Below are 20,800 nucleotides of genomic sequence, written 5' to 3'. Positions count from 1 at the left end.
CTATTTTATCCCCATGTAGGTCAAGTTTTCAAAAATACTCGAACAAATGCTTATGATTTTTTTCTTTTTTCTTAAATACATACCATCACCTATTTCAAGCCCTCCATTTATTTATTTTTCAATAAAAGGTAGCCTTTGTATTTTTTCAAGCCCTAGTCTATCTCTGTACTATATTTTATCAAAATCGGTTCGGTGCTTTAGGTGCGAAAGCGTAACAACAAACTTGTTGTGTGGATGTCGCATTTATAATATTAAGTAGGGATATGTTCTTACATATTTAAAAGTACGACTCAATCTTTCATAATTCGAATATGCTTAGTTTATTATTATTATTATTATTATTATCTTCTAATATTTTCTTTATACTTACATATTGTGTTATATTTAGTTTTTAATAAGAATTATAGTAATGAATTTTAGTTTAATCTTTATTTGTTGCATGAAGAAAATACAATTTTGCTTAAAATTACCCTCGACCCCCAAACTAGGATAGCCAATGACATGGAGGTCAGTCTCTTCTCAGTTATTCAATATAAAATTTCAAAGAAAACAAACATCAACATAATATTTTAAGGTAAGTGACCAACATTCAATGGTGTTTATGGAACTAATGATGACAACATTAACTATTTTGGACTGATTCCTGTCAACCACCAAACCATAAAATTTCACCTTCGTACCACACTCTACAAACTTAGATACCATCAAATCTGTATGTGTGGCGTTTGTCGTGCGGTTTTGAAGAAACTATCTGCCACTTGCAAACAAATTGTAAATTGAACTTCCTTGCGCATTGTCAGCATGACGATACGACTTGGATAGGCCTTCAAAATGCGCGTACCTACATAAAGGCTGTAATATACTGCTGTGTTTCCTGATGTGATGGCGCAAGGCGACCCATGCCCTTCTTTTCCCATCTGTTCCATAAAAGGAAATTGTATATAAAATTTATTAAGTATCACTCAGCATGTTTGACGACAAATTCATTTATAAAATGATGGAATAAACTCTGTTTGCGGCGGTGTGAGAAGTGCACTTGAATAAACTTCTACGTGATGTCCATAGACTAAATAATATTTAGATAGAACAATAACAATGTGAAAACTTTTTGAAATAATCATCTCTTTGACGGTCGCGGGCGGCGCTATTCAAAGGCAAGGTCGAAATTCGTACGGCGTAGAGTAAGGACATCTTCTATCGATAGTTAGCTTTCTGTAAACAATTCGTTGTTTAAGTTTATTTTAAAATTATTCTGTAATGATTATTGTGAAAATACAACACCCGTTGTATTTTTATAGGTATAGGTATAATTTCATAAATATTATGGGTGTCCGGCAAGGAGTTGCCACGATATGAAGTGTCCGTCAATGAATAACGTGATTTGTAATAATATTCTGGAGGTAATACCAAAAAATCGCACTTTATTCTTTGATGTATTTAGATCAGTTTTTTACCCACCTTTAGTACCATTTACCTGCCAAAGCCACGTCTGGCAAGGGGTTGGAACTATCAAAAGTGTCTGGCTAATGGGGAAACATCATCTTCCTATTACCGAATTATCACACATAAAAATCAGCTTTTTTATTATGACGTAAGTAAAATTATAATTTCGTGAACATTAAGGGTGTTGTCACGATGGTAAGTGTCTGGCAATGATTAACGTGATTTTTAATAATATTCTGAAGGTAATACCGAAAAATCGCACTTTATTCTTTGATGTATTTAGATCAGTATTCTACACACCTTAAGTACCACCCAAAGCCACTGTAACCCAAACCCCATAATGCACCATCTTTCTTACCTGTGTTGGGAGCATGCGCTGACAAACTTTCAGCTTTTATAAAATGACGTAGGTCTGGGTTCCACGGGCTCTTGCTCTTATGTATCATATCACCTGGCCATATTCACGGTATTCAGTGATATTGAACTTACGACTCAATTGAACGTAACAACTTACGGATGGAGCTGTATACGATTAAATTTGTGGAAAATTTTTATAGGTTGTTGGTTAATGGATTTAAATACTCCTCACTTGATTATTACTTGCACCGCAAATGTGTGATGTTTTCACAGCGACATGCAAGAATTAGGCATACATGTTCGCATATCATAAAAATATTTATTAGTATAAATAAAGTGCTGGTGTTTGAATATAATTTTTACTTGCTTCAAGCATTATACCTTCATAGGCAGATATATATTATAAATCGCACACCGCATCAAAATAAGGGACCTATATGTGAGAGAAAACAAAACAGGACTGTACTAAGATACATATTAATTCCATTCAAACATAAACATCACCGTGAAATGATAATAATATGTAATAATTTAATCATATTGACCCGGTCTACAATATCGACATTTACAGTGAGGTTCAAGATATTACTGTCGTCATATAAACCCAACTTGGCGTTTCGCCAGAATAGTAAAGCTCTCGTCACACTGCTATCGATATATCTGCTAGTTTTATATAACTTTTCGAATCACACCAAATAAATCAAGAAATTTTCTGTTATTTGTATGCAATTTTTGCGAGAGTCACTTTATTTAGAAAAAAAATTAATTAAGTAGGAAATTTTCTAATCTCCCTTAAAACAAGTCAACCTCAAGAGATATAGAGTTATAAGAGAGATGAAGAGTTTGCCTATTCCAAAATGGACCAAAATATCTTTATTTACTTACGGATGTATTGTATATTTAATCAATCAAATTCAAAATTGGTGATCCGGGATTGATATTTGAATCACATTGATATTTCCTGTTTTAAATAATTTTGTACTGATATTTCCTTCAATAATTTCAACAATTGATCTATAGAAAGTTTCGGTGATTTTATGTTTTCAATCCAACTGCTTAATGGCTTGATATTTGTATGAAAGTGACAGATAGCATACTAATTTGGAAATAAGACATATTTAAATACCGAACGCGTTATTCTGCAAAGTTCGGGTAGAAATTGAAAGCTGCCATATAATGACAATAAAGGAAATGACTTTTCAATAAAAAAACGATGATGTTAACTACTTAAATGGTGATTTAAAAAAGGTATTTTTCAACTCCCACTAAAACTAAGTTCTAAAATTCCTTTTTATGCTCAACGTGATAGACTAAAAGTGTTTGTATGTTTGCAGCTTTATAATATTTTTTCATACTATTATTGTGCTCACTGCAGATAACTTGTCATTTTACGAGCATGGGTCAAGAGTTCATGTGTCAGTTAGTAGTATCGCAATATTCGCTGTGCTATTGCAGCAAATATCTCGCCAACAAATATGATTTGTTTTGCTTTCATTTATATTAAACTAGCATTTACTAGCGACTTCGTCTGCGTTGAATAGTTACTTTGGGCAATTTTTTTTACCTTTTAGGATACTTTTCAAATAATACACATACAAACTGCTCTTTCCGCTGCTGGCAGCGCTCTTCTATGATACAGCGCATATCCCTTGTCATTGTGGACAGTCTCTTTAATAGTATTTCCCCGTGAACTTTAATCTCCTATTTTATCCCCATGTAGGTCAAGTTTTCAAAAATACTCGAACAAATGCTTATGATTTTTTTCTTTTTTCTTAAATACATACCATCACCTATTTCAACCCCTCCATTTATTTATTTTTCAATAAAAGGTAGCCTTTGTATTTTTTCAAGCCCTAGTCTATCTCTGTACTATATTTTATCAAAATCGGTTCGGTGCTTTAGGTGCGAAAGCGTAACAACAAACTTGTTGTGTGGATGTCGCATTTATAATATTAAGTAGGGATATGTTCTTACATATTTAAAAGTACGACTCAATCTTTCATAATTCGAATATGCTTAGTTTATTATTATTATTATTATTATTATCTTCTAATATTTTCTTTATACTTACATATTGTGTTATATTTAGTTTTTAATAAGAATTATAGTAATGAATTTTAGTTTAATCTTTATTTGTTGCATGAAGAAAATACAATTTTGCTTAAAATTACCCTCGACCCCCAAACTAGGATAGCCAATGACATGGAGGTCAGTCTCTTCTCAGTTATTCAATATAAAATTTCAAAGAAAACAAACATCAACATAATATTTTAAGGTAAGTGACCAACATTCAATGGTGTTTATGGAACTAATGATGACAACATTAACTATTTTGGACTGATTCCTGTCAACCACCAAACCATAAAATTTCACCTTCGTACCACACTCTACAAACTTAGATACCATCAAATCTGTATGTGTGGCGTTTGTCGTGCGGTTTTGAAGAAACTATCTGCCACTTGCAAACAAATTGTAAATTGAACTTCCTTGCGCATTGTCAGCATGACGATACGACTTGGATAGGCCTTCAAAATGCGCGTACCTACATAAAGGCTGTAATATACTGCTGTGTTTCCTGATGTGATGGCGCAAGGCGACCCATGCCCTTCTTTTCCCATCTGTTCCATAAAAGGAAATTGTATATAAAATTTATTAAGTATCACTCAGCATGTTTGACGACAAATTCATTTATAAAATGATGGAATAAACTCTGTTTGCGGCGGTGTGAGAAGTGCACTTGAATAAACTTCTACGTGATGTCCATAGACTAAATAATATTTAGATAGAACAATAACAATGTGAAAACTTTTTGAAATAATTATATTTGTATTTAAAGTTGAATATGTAATAAAATAATATAATACTTACACACTCTTATACAAATTATCTTGCCCCAAACTAGGCATAGCCTGTACAAGACTACGATATATTTAATACAATATACTTACTTAAACATACATAAATACAAATAAACATTCATGACTCGGAAACAAACATTCATATTCATCATATAAATGATTGCACCTACCGGGATTCGAACCTGGGACCTCTAGCTCAGTAGGCAGGGTCACTAACCACTCAGCTATACAGGTCGTCAAAATTGTACCATTCATCATTAAACACAAACTTTCGTGACCTTTGCAGGGTTACGTTTTCAGTGAGACTGCGGTCGACTGGAGCCGTGTTAGTGGTTGTCATAGTTGATACTGTGAAATTCAGCGCCATGTCTTGCCTCGGAGGTGGAATTTGCTGTAAACATATGGGTTTTGACAGTGTCATTTTCTTATTTGTTGTTGGCCTATATAAATTCTTATAAAATGTATTATATTGTATTCACTCGAACTCACGAGATTTCACCCATCCGAAAAGTGTCTTACAATAAATGATGTATATATATATTTAATTTTTTATTTATCACATGCGCCATTCATGAGCATGTCGGTGACACAAACCCATAAGATTTTCCCCTGCCAAAAAGTGCCCAACACGGCTAAAGAAGTTCTTACTTCAACAACTTGTTACAATATTTTAATCGTATAAGCCACTCCCGCTTAAGAGGGATAAAACTTTATTATGCTTAAAACTAATACATCTGGTTTGTGGGGGAAAATCCAGGAAACTGGGAAAACCTGTCTATTTGCTATCACTTTAACTAACTTAAAACTAACGACAAGACCTAAAAACTAAATGTTAATAAATACATAGATATGTATACATATAATATAAGAAGGGTGGAATCGCGAATATGAAAGGGAGGAAGAGGAAACTGGAGGCCAGTTTTCACCGATATTTACTACTTAAAACTATACCAATTCACAATATTGGTTCTAAAGAGTAGAAAAGGGGATATAACCTCTACAATAAATTAACTGTAGCCGACATTAGATATCAACGCCATCTATCCAATCTCAATTCAATATGTTATAGATTGAAATTATATAGATTCAAGCGTTCCATCTATATATTTATTCAACAATTGTATTCTATATTTTAATGAAATTCCTGTACAATCTGTGACCTGTTTTCTCTGTCGTAGCTAATTGAATAAAATATTATAAATATTGAGAAATATACTGGCATAACTTTGCTTTTTATTTTTAAGAATTATTTGCAAAGCATCCTAATATTTGTTTAACAAGATCGCCTGTTCGTAAGTAGGTATTAAGTATTGGCTCTGTTCTGGTGAATAGATCAATTGCATAAAACTAAATAAAAATAAAAATCTCTGCGCCTTTACATTCAAATCAGTCTTAAAGTATAGAAAAATATATTGTAATCTTATTACACATTAAGTTTTTCGAATTAATAATTCGTCTTGATGAACTTTTGCTTTGCTTGGACGAGAAAAAAAATTGGGACTCCGTGTCACCTTACATAACAGTGAGGCACCAAAACATGCCGGTAAACGTGTAAATACAGAGCCCCACGCATACACTTACACTAATACAAGCCGATCGGCCGCCATTATGAGATTTGCCATCGTCTGTGACAAATCAGTTTGCGTCGGAATGAAATATTTAAAAAATGCCGTCGTGCGTTGTGAAAAAGTGTAAAAACAATAATATAAAAGTATTTGTGGACATATGATTATTTAAGGGAGAAAAAATTGTGTAACTGGTATACCCCGTAACCGCACACACATTTATTTATTTATTTATTTGGATCATCAACATTACATATACTACACACTTATATAAACTTATGCTAGGTACAATTATTCTGATATATGTAACAATTAAAGATGAACACATCATTCAATGGTAAAAGTGAACAGTGTGATTTATACTGTCAAAAATGTCTAAGTACTAAAATATATATAAAGTAAGGATATAATTTATATGTTTTTATAATGAAGAGGATATAGGTACATACTACTTGGAAAAAAAAAATTCACAGGTTAGCTTGATGTGCGAGAATTTTTACATACTTTTATGAATTATCGTTCAAAATATCGATTTCTGAATTTTTTGAGTTAACATCGTTGTATAATCTACAAAGCCTGACGATGGGGGCGTTGAGTCCAATGTTTGTTCTGCAGTAAGGAATGTGAAAGATCTTGGATATCGTCTGTCTTGGGTATTTAAAGGGTACTGAGAGGGATATGCATTCTTGAAGGTCAAAATTATTTATTTTATTAGTAACTATTTTGTGCAGAAATAATAAATCTAGGTAGCTGCGACGAGATTTTAGCGAATGAAGTTTAAAGAAGTCGAGGCGTTGGGTATAAGGGCATCCATAAGATATTCCAGGTGTTGAAAAAGCTAGATGTCTCGAAAAAGACCGCTGTATTGATTCAATGCGTTGCGACTGCAAACTGTAGAAAGGATTCCAAACAACACTTGCGTATTCAATATGGGTTCGTACCAGAGCATTAAACAGTAGTATTTTGGTTTTTACACGACGGAATTTATTGGTGTTGCGTCTCATAAAGCCAAGCATCTGCGACATTAACGACTGAGTCTTTGTGCGAAGTGAATGTGCGTTGATTATCGATAAGAACACCTAAATCACGGATTTCACTTACTTCTTGTATCTCTGTATTATTTAACGTGTAAACAAAATTCGATGGTTTCTTTTTGCGGGTAAATTTTATAAGGAAGCACTTGCTGATATTTAAATACATATTGTTAGCGTTACACCATGTCCATATTCTATTTAAATCGGCTTGTAGTTGTGCACAGGAGACAGGGGATGCGGTAACATAAAGCTTCAAATCGTCCGCAAATATAGAGAATTTGGAGTGGAGTATTACTGAACTAATATCGTTGATAAATAACAAGAATAAGATTAGTGCAAGGTGGGATCCTTGCGGCACACCAGAGGTTGCATAGTAAGTATGTGACTTATAACCGTTGGTCATCACTATTTGGGATCTCATTCCTAAATAAGATATAAGCCAGTTAAGAAGTGAACCACATACACCGGCGGTTTTTAATTTCAGTGTAAGCAAATTGTGGTCAACTTTGTCAAATGCGCTTTTAAAATCTGTATTGATACTGTGTACTTCATGGCCCTTATCTATGTCACTGCAAATATTGGAAACGTAGGAAACTAAGTTTGTTTGGACAGATCTTCCGTTGAAAAACCCGTGTTGGTTATTTGAAATAGTGGCACTGATATGCCTAGTTATGGTAGGAGTAACAAGAGATTCAAAGAGCTTGGCAAGGCAAGATAGTATTGCAATTGGCCGGTAATTTTCTACTTTCGATAAGTCGCCCTTTTTAAATATAGACACTATTTTGCTTTCTTTCCATACTTCCGGGAATATGCCATCTTGTAATGATTTGTTAAAAATTAGAAACAGAGGAAAAGAGAGAAGAGTACTACATTTATTAATGAAAAATGGGTGGATATCGTCAGGGCCGCTAGCTTTAAAAATATTTATTTTTTTGATTTTTTTAATAATATCTGTTTCTGTTATATAAATACAATTGATGAGTGTGTCTGATAGTATTTGTGATGGGTGATTGTGTGTAGAAGTCTTTATATTAAAGTACACTGAATAAAAGTGGGAGGCAAAAAGGTTAGCTATTTCAGGGCCGGTATTTGCCACGGAGTCGTCTTTAGTCATTCTGTCAGGTAGTTTACATTTATTTTTCTTTTTATCCTTAATGTATCGCCAAAACGCCTTTGGATCTTTTGTTATATTGTCCTCAATATTGTTCCTATAAACAGACAAACAATGATCATGTAAGGAGTGACACCGATCCCGGAGGATTTCAAATTCCAGTCGATCCCGCGGGTTTCTATATTTTTTATATTTTGCACGGACTTTATTTTTTTCCGAAAGTATTTTTATTAGTTGTCCATTATACCAGTGAGGATATCTGGAAGTTTTCACCTTGCGCTTTGGTACATATTTTGATATAGTTTTCCACAACTTGTTATATAGGACAGAAACCATTTCATTTACATGTTTTTCTTTTAGTTGGTCCTGCCATGGATAGCTCTTTAATTCTTTTTTAATAGCATCATAGTCAGCTTTGAAATAATTATAATCGCTACGGGGCTTAGGTTTAAGGAAGGTAAGGTTGGGAAAACTTAGATTTAAAACGAGATTAGGATGATACGGATCTAATTTAGACAATAATTGTAATGGTTTACTTATATTTACAGAGTTGAAACTGCAAAGTACTAAGTCTAATATATTGCCGTTTGCGTTTTGAATATTATTGATTTGGTATAAATTATTAGTAGAGATAAAATCAATCAAATTATAACCTAAGGGATTGTGGTGGTATGATGGTAGAGTGTATGTACTGTTGTTTACGGGTGACCAGATAATTGAGCTCTGATTAAAATCTCCAATTATAATTAATTCTTCTGTATGATCAATGACAGAGTTAGCGTTATTAATAAAAGCAGCTTGAGTGTGAAGTTTGACAGGTGGAGGTAAATAGACAGCACAAATTGTTATTTTTTTAAGGATGTTATTCAGATCCAACTCTATAGTTATCCATAGATCTTCACATTCGATTTCATAATGACTGATACCTGCTGAAGTTATGTCTTTCATTACTGCTATCATAACTCCTCCGCCATCCAACTTGCTATTACTGGAAGAATGGCGATCACGGCGGTAGACCACATAACGACCATCAATGAATTCGTTATCAAATATTTGATTGTTTAACCATGTTTACCGAAATTAAAATTTATTATAAATTATAATTTTATATTCATTTTGAAGAATATTTTTATATATTTCATTGGTTTTTGTACGTATACCTCTTACGTTTTTACACATTAGCATAAAGTTACTTCACTTGCAAATATCACGGCGCCGAGTACCTCTTTTTTTACTAGTCCGTGATTGAAACTAAAAATATTTATGTATAAAATCCAATAAACTTACGTAACTTTCAATGAAATATAATAGGAATGTCTTTGAAAATTAACCAGCGTCTAATTGATTCTAAGTAAACGGTCTGATTAAGTTTTCTGATCATAAAACTGGTGTATTCGATTCCATTGGCATACAGCAATTAGGCTTTATTCACATGATACGAAAGTTCAGAATCAAATTGTATTTCCAAAAACATTAGCTATTTGATTGAAGCAGCGTAATATTACGGGGCACTATTCTTAGAGTAATTGGATCCTTTGGATTGTAATGAATATTTCAATTACCAACATTAATTCTCAAAGAATATTTTTTGAGAGTTACTGATTTGACGCTTATTAGATTATAAATATTTATTATGATATTTCATTTCACATTGAAAAAATGGTCTAATATCTTATAAATTTTATTATAGAGTGGTATTAACCAGTTTTTACGCTACACAAGATTTTATTTTTACTAAAACCTTTTTTTTGTATGTGTAAACTGTTACTTTGTTTCGGTCTAAAGGGCGCCGTAGCTAGTGAATTTACTGGGCAAATGAGACTTAACATCTTATGTCTCAAGGTGACGAGCGCAATTGTAATACCGCTCATAATTCTTGGGTTTTTCATGAATCTTGAGCGGTACTGCATTGTAATGGGTAGGGCGTATTTTATTTTTATTAAAATCTTGTTTATTAGTAGACTTCTCGGTGAATAATCAAAGCCCCTCTTGGGAGGCATATGTTTATGTTTTATGAAACTTTTAAGAACTGATTAATATTGCGGTTGTAATGATATAAAGTTAGCCTATTGTATTTTTTGGTTTAAGAATTATTTTTACGTAAAAATAAAAAAACTTCATGGACAAGGCAGAAAATAAAACATGCGGTTTAGAAGATGGAAATAAACCTGATAAACTTCATCCAGGTGACAGGTAACGAGTTGAAAGATCACCTGAGTGATGACGTTTTCCAAAGTGACTTGACGTGATGACTAAAATGTAGAGCAACTGGAAAATTTACTAAATTCGAGAGGAATCACAGGAGCGTTGCCGGCCTTTAAGGAAGGTGTACGCGAATTTGTATTGTAACTAGCGAATACTCCGTAGGGAGTGCCACTTGCGCCTCTCTCTCCCTAAGAGAAAGTCACCTTTGATGAAGGCTTAGAGGGCTCTTGCCCAAAGCCAACCACAGGTAGTGTTAAGTGGGTAGGCAGGTTTTACGTGAGTCCCACATAACCAACGCATACTTAGGCTGCGTGGCATGAGCATTTACCACCTCCCTCCCGTCGTTCTCCCGGAGGGTAGCCCTTTCTCTTTAAAACAAACGTAAAAAATCTTGTTTGAAATCAATTTTTTATAAAATACATTTTTTCAGACTGATTTTATACATTTTTTGTAGTCATATAGATGATGACAAAATATTCTATTTTATAACATCATACAGGTGGTTTTGTTCTTGAGACATAAAGAGTTAAAATTGTTTTAATGCTTAATTAGTTAAACGACTTATAAGAGAATGCACCTCTGATAAATATGGTTATAAATACTATTATGCCAGAGTATGGTTATCTTAATGAGGGTTAAAAAATCTTCGGTATTACTTCAACATTGGCTGTCAAGGTTTAGTTTTAAATTTACAACTATATCGTTTTAAAAAGGATTAATATTCTCGACAGAAAATTAAACATATTAAGTACACCTTTGCGCTACGTTTGTTGAAGTTTTACAACAAAACTATGTAATATTTGAAGTTTAAGTTAAATTTTGTAACCTTGTACTGTATTTTACTTAAACCATAAATAAAATATTTTCACTTAATTTATTTAAGAATACATTTAAAAATTGCGCTAACGTTAATATTGGCATTTCGATAATTTTGTACACTTACTATCTCTTTTTCGTGATATAAAAGAGATAATTAACACACGATTAAGCCACACATTTGCGGTTTCAATTAATTTTGAATGAAAGCACTTAACTGTATAACATATTTGTATTGAATTAATATTCAAACAGTTAATAAATATTCTTAAGAGAACAATTGTGTAATATTTCTTCTAAATGCTGTTTGAAACCTCCAGATACGACCTACCAAGAAAGTTATAAAAGTTTATAGCTACGGAACATAAACATTATAACTGCAATTTTTACAGCACTCATGAGGTAGCAGTTGCTATAGTAAGGGTGAGAGCTATAGAGCGTAGGCACTTAGACTTTGCTCAGACTTTACTTAAGTCAAACCTAGCTGAGTGTGCTAAAACGACAACTTCACTTTTGCATTAGGCTGTCTTAGCTCAGCATAATTAAAGTTGTCAAATAACTATCAAAACGAAATAAATGATAGTGCTAAGTTTACACTCAACTAAGTTTCTCGTAAGTAAAGTCTGAGTAGTCTAAATACGCTCTATAGATTTCAGCCTTAGTCACGTTACAAAAGGAAAGTTTATTGCGGATAAAACTTTAGAATGAACATATAGACATAATCTACAACGTTTTCTGTTCAATATAACATGTAAGCCTTCAAAATATATGTCGCAGATTTATTTGGATTGTGATAGGGTGTTATTATCCGCCATGTTGTTTTAAGTCAATCAGTGCGCACGAAGGCTGCGGGCGCTAGCTTGTAGACGAATGCCAAAGAGAATTTAAACACTACGAATGCGACTTCTAAATGAGCGCTGGACATAATGTGACAACTTCAACCACACTTTGACAGATGACGTTCGCCATCATTTGAGCTACAATATAAAGACTATAATATAATTATACAGGACATATATACACCAATATATCACCATCAGCAGTTCATTATGACTTGTGTTTATTCTAGTATTGCTTACGCTGCGGTAATTATTACTTATCATGAATTCAAGTCCCTTTGTTCTGCAAAACCATAACAAAAAGAAAGACTTATAGCCCTTATAAATAATTTTAAAGAAAGTAATCACAACCCAAAAGTAATAAAAGGGTAATGAATTAAGTGAAAAGCTGGCACACGTTTTACAATCTTCAACGAAGTACTGAAAGCACTCCCGGTAAATGTCCACACATTGCTCACGGAAGACACTTGAAGTAAGTAAATGTTCGGGCACATTTTCTTGAAATTGTTTTGCATTTTTACTGAGCCCTGTTTTACAGGTATCTATCTTGTTTCTCATATAACTACTTACAGCTGATTTATGAGATTTTTAATGTTATTATGTTAAATATAATAATTATATCAATACTTTTAGTAATTTTAACTGATACAGAGGTTAGCTTTTTATTATTTTAAACACAAACTACATTTCCTTTTATTCTCCTCTCAGAGTATGCGTGTTACAAATTCCTAAGCCCGGCATCATTCCGGCTTGGCTAGCCAATAAGCATGAACTATGTTTTATGTTTACTACAATCTTTCAACATCTATTATATTGACACGAGAGTGGGGTATAGGTATAGGTATAGGTATAGGGCTCCTGTTTCCGCAATTAAACCACTAGCATGGGTCCATTTTGCGTGCAGTAATGGCCGGTTACTCCAACCAGCCCAGCTCCTTCCAGAAGTTCAGAACATTCCTGGGGTGTTCACAGACTTCTTGGAGCGACCTTGTATTGGTTAAGGTTTTTGCCCGTTGGTTGGCCACCCCCGCGCATTCCAGGATTACGTGAGCGACCGTTTCGTCTTCGGTCAGACAACCTCTGCACTTAGGGCTGTCCGTTACGCCGATTGTGAAAAGGTGTTTGTTTAGTGATGTGGTGTGATGTGTTTGGGCGATAGTGCAGGTATCGCCACCTTCGACTGTCTACAGCTTGAGACATTCATCCATCGGGTGTTGTGTAGGTCGTTGGTGAGAGAGCGTATCCATGAGCGCATTTGGCTGAAGGGCAGTGGCAGAAGTGGCAATGGACCAGACACTGTATTTGCCGATGCCCGCCTTGCAAGCTCATCCGCTGCATCATTACCCAACGAACCACTATGTCCCTTGATCCATTGCAGAGTTACCTGGTTATAAGAGGCAACTTGCTCCAGGGTTTGGTGACATTCGTGTATTAGTGCTGAGTTGTGTGTGGTACCCTTCAGCGCTGTTAGTACCGCCATACTGTCAGAAAGAAATCTGATGTTGTGGCCATGTACCTTTCTTCTTAATATAGCGCTGGCGGCTTCCTTGATGGCTACGCACTCACATTGGAAGATGGAGCTGTGTGTGCCCAAGGGTATGGAAATGTGTATGTTTAGTTCCTGTGAGAATATGCCGGCACCAGTTCCAGTAGCCATTTTCGAGCCGTCTGTGTAAATTCTTAGTTCGTTTACACCTGACTGGTCAGCATCTTTCTCATATAGCTGTATGTGATAGTTTTTATGGAAGGTATTTGTTTTAGTTATCTTATCACATGGTGCCTCACAGAGTGGATAATCCTTTGTTACCCTATTCCAGAGCTTATCTGTTAGGCCGTCTTCATTCTTCCATACACCCAACAGCTTTAGACGTAGAGTCGCCATTGTCGCTTCTTGTTGAAAGTGTATGTCGAGTGGTGTTAGCCCTAGAATAGTTTCAAGGGCCGAGGAAGGCGTGGTGCGCATGCATCCTGTTATGGCTGTGCAGGCCAGCCGCTGGAAACGCTGCAGCTTGGTTTGCACTGTCACAAGCTCTGTCCTGGGCCACCACGCTATTGCTCCGTAGGAGATAATTGGTCTGATGACTGCTGTATAGAGCCATCTGCTTATCTTTGGAGCAAGACCCCAGGTTCTGCCTATGAGTCTTCTGCACTGCCAAAAGATGATGCATGCTTTTTCCAGCTTGTTTTCAAGGTGTTTGTTCCAAAGCAACTTACTATCCAGTATAACCCCCAGGTATTTAACTTCTTTAGTAAGGCTTAGTTCGGTGTTGAACAGCTTTGGTAATGTTAGATTACCAAGGCTGCGTTTGTTAGTGAATAGTATTAGTTCCGTCTTTGACGGATTAGCTGTGAGTTTGTGTTGCGCGCACCATTCTTCCAAAATCTTAAAAGCAGATCTCATGAGGCTACATAAGACGTTCTCGACTGGTCCTGCTATTAGAATGGCGAGGTCGTCAGCATAGCCCACTGTGTACAGTTTCTTTTTGTTTAGCCTTGTGATGAGCTCATCTACCACAAGGTTCCAGAGTAGCGGCGAGAGTACCCCTCCTTGTGGGCAGCCCGTTGCCACCACACATCTAGTACTGGTGTTCACAGTAAATCGTATCGCCCTATGCCTCAACATGCTGTCTATCCACCCGGCAATTGTAGGATCTACATCGGCTAGCGCTCGGCCTATGCTAGTGAAAGGGGTTTTGTCGAAGGCGCCTTCGATATCAATAAAAGCACCTAAGGTTGATTGTTTACGTGATAATCCTTTCATTGCGAGAGATGTTACGCAATAGAGTGCGGATTCGGTTGATCTGCCCTGAGTATAGGCGTGTTGGTTGTCATGTAGCGGTTTTTGTATGAGGGCATTTTCCCTAATATCCCTATCGCAGAGTCTCTCTAGAGTCTTCAACAAAAATGATGTGAGACTGATTGGCCTGTACGATTTGGGATTTGTGTAATCACTTTTGCCGGGCTTAGGGATAAATACCACTTTTACCTCCCTCCACTGGAGCGGTATGTATTTGTAGGCCAGGCATGCCCTATAGATTGCAGTTAAATGCGCTACTAGCGGCCCCATACCGCTCCATTGTAGCAGTCCTGGGAAGATCCCGTCCAGGCCTCCTGATTTAAATGGAAGAAAGCTGTTAATTGCCCACATTACCTTGTCTTTGTCTACCACCCTGTGAGCTGTGGTCCAATCCGTTCGATCCGGTGTGTTGCTCTGCGATGCCACTTCCTCCCACGTCTGGTTGTTTGTGATGCGGCATCCAGGGAAGTGAGTTTGCAGGAGTAGTTCGCAGGTCTCGGGGTCGGATTTGGTGTATGTGCCGTCAGATTTTTTCAAGCAACCCAGATTACGCTCTGGGTCGCGTGAAAGGATGTTTTTTACTTTAGCCGCTTGGTTTGTGGATTCAATGTTAGTACAGAAGCGTCTCCAGCTTTCTCTCTTCCTTTCGCGGATGCGCCTCTTGAAACGATATTGGGCCTGTTTATATGCATCCCAGTCGTCTGGTGCCCGAGTATTTTTGGCTCTGTTGAACAGCTTCCTTACTTTGCAGCGCAGCCTGTCTAACTCTGGACCCCACCACACACTTTTGTCGATTGAGTTGGGCTTTGTCGAAGTAAGAGGACACGTCTGTTCATAGCTGTTGATAAGTGTTTGAGTTATGTTAGTTACATGAGTTTCTATACCTGCGGTACCGTTATAATCGTCTGGTAGGGAAATGGCCATAAGCTCATTTCTCACCAATCTGTCGTATTTGGTGCGGTCCGTTTTGCGCGGGTTCCGCCTTGGCAGGGCAGGTTTGGTGTTTAAGCGAAGGTTGAACCTAATCCATCTGTGATCCGAGCATGAAGGTTCGTCTGACACGTGCCAGTCATTGACGAGAGAAGAGACATGGTCGGTTGCCAGTGTTAGGTCGATTATAGTTTGGGCTCGCGCCGTAACGTAGGTAGGCTCGGAGCCCCTGTTAAGTATATTAAGGTTAGTTGAGAAAAGGTACGTAAGTAAGTCCTCACCTCTTTTATTGGTCTTTTGGCTGCCCCAGATGGTGTGATGTGCGTTGGAGTCAGCGGAGATGATTAGTTCCAGCCTCTCTGTCTCGCAGTAGCTGACTAGCGCGGTGAGCTCCGGTGTTGGTACCTCCTCTTCCCCCGGCAAATAGACCGACGCTACGACCACGTCTGATAGGCCTAGGCGGTCATCTGCCTGGAGCTTCACAGCGGTTAGATCTCTGGAACATAGCTCATTTATGATGGTGGTCGTTACATGTCGTGGAGTATAAATACATGAACGTGGTTTACCTTCGGTAGCAGTAAAAAGTTTGCCTCCGATGTTGTTGAGACCACATATATTGCCTTTCCTAATCCACGGCTCCTGGATTAGGGCTATGGTCTCGGTGTTTCCCTCCAGCAAACGTCGCAGGTTAGCCGTCGCGGTGTAGCTGTGCTGGAGGTTGATTTGTATGACTTTAAGGAGTTGAGGTGGATCGGTCTGGGCTGCCATCGCTGTGCAGTAGACTGTCCTCCAACTCCTTTGTCTGATCCACTTCCCCGGCCCCTTGCTGCCACCAGTCTATGGAGCGCGATTTGGTCTCTATGGGAGTCCGAACCTCTTTACAAGTGGCGGTCATAGAGACACCGTCGGTCCTCTTCTGATGTGTAGCATCAGGGGCTGCACCTGAGGGCTGCTGCCCTCCTTCCGGCACGACATCCATGCGGTTGTCGGGCGCCGCCTCAGGAGCGGTCGAGGTTGGTATTTTCGGCTGCGCTGCCACGTCCGGTTTTGGTTTCGGTGCTTCGCTGCCTTTACCCTCCTCTTCGGGGAAATTTACGTACACTGAGCCGCATTTGTACGAGACCCTGCGATCTCGCTTCTTGAGCTCAGCTACATCTGCCTCAGGTATCCCAAGGACTATGCGCACCCTACCACTTTCGTCCGGTTCTGGGATGTGGTACAAGCTCCAAGTGCGGACGTTGTACCACGGATTCTGCCCGGCGAATCTGGTCTGCAGCATGCTAAGATTTTCGTCCTTGGAAAACCTCGGGATGATCATGGTCGCCTTGACTTTCCTAGGGATGTCGGCTTGGCGTTTGACCACGAGTCTGGTGTGTGGAAGTGGTGAAGTCATCTTGGAGACAGTCTTCTTAATCCATTCCACGGTGTAAGTGTCCTCGCACCAAAGCTTGAGAGTACCCTCACCATGGTTGGCTCTGCCTCTGAAGCTGGGCAGCCTGAAGGGATCAGTGGAAGAGGTGGCGGCGCAGACTTCTGCGTCTATCGCACCCTCTATTGCCGACTGTATCGCCTGGGCTTGCTCGGCTTTTATGTCCCTGAAGGGCTCATGCATGATCGCGACTAGTAAATCGTTAGATTTACACATGTCGGCGTAATTTACGGAGCCCTTTTTGGGAGTGGGCCGCGGGTTCGTTCGCGTACGTTTAACGTCCTCGCGGGGTGACAGAGTGTCATCCGGGCGAGCTCTTTTGCTGCCCTTGGGTAGGTGTGGACCTTGCCCGGAAGCAGCACGAGCTTCCGCCCTCTCCTGAACGTTTCGGCCAGCGCGTTTCCCTCGTGGCCTTTTTTGGGGCTTACTACCGCTTGCTACTGGTTCGATAGTCGGCTGGCCTGCGGGCTCGCCTCTATCTCCAGTAGCGCTGTCTACCTGAACCTCTTTGGGTTTGGGGGGGTTGCTTTTAGCGGCTTTTATTCTTGCTTTCCTAGCCTCGGCTCGCGCGCGGTTTCGTGCGGTCCTGCTAGGTGCCTTGTATGTAGGCTTGGCATCTCCCTTCCTGATGGGTAGCGTCCAGGCATCGTCCGTGAAGGTAGTTGCCGGTATGGCTTCCTTTAGGGTGGAAAGATCCAGCGAGGAAGACTCTTTCGGCGCTGTGGGAGCAGCCGTGGTCTGGACGGATTGGCTAAGCGCTCCCGAGGGAGCAGCTCGTTTGTTATGGTCGACGTTTCTCTTTTGGTCCATGGGTAGAGATTTATTAAGATTCATCCTCGTCAGTGCCCCACCCGCCTTGGAGCCTCAGTAGGGGACGTCATGCACCTTGATGTACATGTCCGCCAGGACTACTGCGAGGATATAGTAACCCTCACCGTGAATACCTGATGACTGACGGCCGAGTAATGTAGAAGCCGCATACGTGAGGAAGAGAGCCTCCCGCGCTCACCTCAACATCCGCGACCGGGCCATAGGCACCCACATGGATTTGGGTCACTCGCCGGCAGCCCTCTGACGGGAAGCCACAGCCGATTGATCGAGAATGGCTAGTCCCCGACCGCCCGTTTAAGAGGAAGATCAGGGCCAAAGAGGCGTGTTGCTTCAAGCAGGTAACTGACCGACCGCTATCCGCTCAACCACCAGGATTCCTTACTCCCTCCTTACGGGTATCCACGCACGGCACAAACACGTGGGTGATCGCATTTCCTTACTCACTGATGTTAGTGAGCCCTCGACCTCTCGATCACGCGAGGTGAGGTGAAGGAGGAAAGGATTGTGTGGGTAGGTTGGGGGAGGGCGGCCAGAGGTTTCTGTTCTGCCAATTACCTTAGTGTAAATTATTTGATGACTCTATGGAGGCACTTGGCCAATAAACGGGCGGCAACCTCGAGAAGGATAGTCCACTGGCCTTGCTTAGAGGGTCGCTGTATTGATATTCCTCTAAACCATTCGCCAAACCCAGCATCGGACAGATGCTGGGAGTAGGGGTTGCGTCAACCAAGGTCCGTGAGAGAAATTCATTGACGATACCCACACGAGAGTGGGACAGAGATTAGAAAATAAATACAAAGCTTACAGAAACGAGCCTTTATTTCGTTCACTTCCGAACTTGCACTGCGCCGGTCTGCCGCTGTTCTTCTTGTCGAGGGCGTTGCCTTCAGCAGATTACTACGCACTCATCACTGCTTCTCTTCCATCTTCTTCTTCTTCTTCTCCTGGATCACTTTCCACTTTACACTAATTCTTCTTCTCTTCCTTATTCACTTTCGAGTCTGAACTAAAACTGCCGTAGGCCAATCTTAGTACGGCTTATATACCCCCAGATCTATTCTATTTTCAAAATGATTTTCTCATTCCATCTTTAAGTTTAAATTATACTAGAAATTTCTTTTAACTATTTTTTATGCTGCTCACACATTTTTGTCCTTTTTTCTCTGTTCGATTTGATCCTGAACTTACTAGAAACTTCCATTCACTTTACAAAACCCAAAAAAATCTTTTACACTGGGAGGTGTATCGAACCCAGGTCTACAGCAACTGAAGTAAATACTTTTCTGCTGAGCTACGAGTACTGTTGACGGAGCTGTCGAAATTATCTGTGCCTTGAAAGTTTGACAGCTCTCGTCATGTACGTCGTTGCGTTGCTACGCGACAATATCTATCTATCCACATGGTTCAATCGTCAGAGATCCTGCCTACTGAGCTTGTAGCCCCGGGCTTGGATTCCGGTACATGAAACATATATATGAATATTGTTTCCGAGACATAGATGTTTCAATGTATGTTCAAGTATATAGCATTGTTGTTTGGCAAATATATTACAAGTTATGTCTAATTTGGGGCAACATAATTGATGCAAAAATGTGTCAATATTATTTAAATCCACGAAACATTCTCATGAGATGTTCGGTAGTTTTTACGTGATTGCACCTCGGAGTAAAGTAGTGTTCATTAAAATATTATAACTATACTAGTGGACCCGACAGACGTTGTCCTGTACACACGTCTTAAATTTGAAAAATCGGTCCAGCCGTTAGGAGGAGTTCACAAACATACACATGAGCAGGAGAATTATATTATATAGACGGTATTGAGACACAAATAAATCATCAAAATCGGTCCCGCCGTTTAGGAGAATATCAGTTACAACGCACAAAAGAAATGTATATATTAAGATACAATACTATGATTACATTTATTACAATTACGGGGAAGCGTACCAAGAATACTGGCAGCATTTCCGCGTTGGATAGCTAGGTTGATCCGTTGACCGAAATAACTGCCAGCGCTTGGGTTTCCAGTTGCATTATCGAAGCGCAAATATAGTACTTTGTAGATTTTCCGCGCCTCTGGGCCCACGGGCCAAGTGTTTCGACAACAAATGGCACAAAAATGTAAGCCTCATTGAGATGGCATATTTGCGACGCTTGCTGTCTTCGGCAATCAAAGCAGCAGCCCCTGCACCTTGCACCAGCAACTGACGTAACTTGTGAGAAAGAGCCAGAGTGTCGACGCAATTCGCGTCCCTCCCCAGCGCCCTACCCCCTGCCCAAGCCACCAGTGTCATTCCATCAGGACGCTTGTCATCGCGGCGGGTGACACCATTTTTCTCTGAAAGAGGCAGTATATTATAACTGGCAAATGCCCTGTGACTTCATTAATGCTGGCGTGACGACTGATACGGCCTGCTGATTTTAGGCAGGATAGCCCGTGACGCCCAAGAGCAGGTAGATACCTGAACATCTATTTAAAATATTATATTATTAAAAAGTCATATGATATGATAGAAAGTCATGAAAAATGCAATTTTGTAGAATTTTTGACCATCTATTTTGCTACGGTTGATCAAATTATCT

General features: G+C 38.9%; 1 protein-coding gene across 1 annotated transcript; it reads right to left on the bottom strand.

Annotated features, from left to right (window-relative positions):
• Positions 1-1,928: 1,928 nt before the first annotated feature.
• LOC126974845 (uncharacterized) lies at positions 1,929-16,987 on the bottom strand. Its single transcript, XM_050822513.1, has 3 exons — positions 16,522-16,987; positions 15,462-16,451; positions 1,929-1,965 (listed from the first exon to the last, which is right to left on the bottom strand). The coding sequence occupies exons 1-3, from the start codon at positions 16,566-16,568 to the stop codon at positions 1,929-1,931; spliced, it is 1,074 nt and encodes a 357-aa protein (XP_050678470.1). The 5' UTR covers positions 16,569-16,987.
• Between the last annotated feature and the right edge of the window lie 3,813 nt (positions 16,988-20,800).

This window comes from Leptidea sinapis, chromosome 34, assembly GCF_905404315.1.
Source record: "Leptidea sinapis chromosome 34, ilLepSina1.1, whole genome shotgun sequence".
Taxonomy (NCBI): domain Eukaryota; kingdom Metazoa; phylum Arthropoda; class Insecta; order Lepidoptera; family Pieridae; genus Leptidea; species Leptidea sinapis.
This window is presented reverse-complemented; position numbering and strand designations above follow the sequence as displayed.

Bases quoted from the DNA above. Each gene is read 5' to 3' on its own strand.
- LOC126974845 (XM_050822513.1), bottom strand. From the start codon at position 16,568: ATGTGGTCTCAACAACATCGGAGGCAAACTTTTTACTGCTACCGAAG. The intron at 16,452-16,521 runs GTAAACCACGTT...GCTATGTTCCAG, and splicing joins ACTTTTTACTGCTACCGAAG to AGATCTAACCGCTGTGAAGC. The intron at 1,966-15,461 runs GTGGGAGGAAGT...AATCGTATACAG, and splicing joins CGCATCACAAACAACCAGAC to CTCCATCCGTAAGTTGTTAC.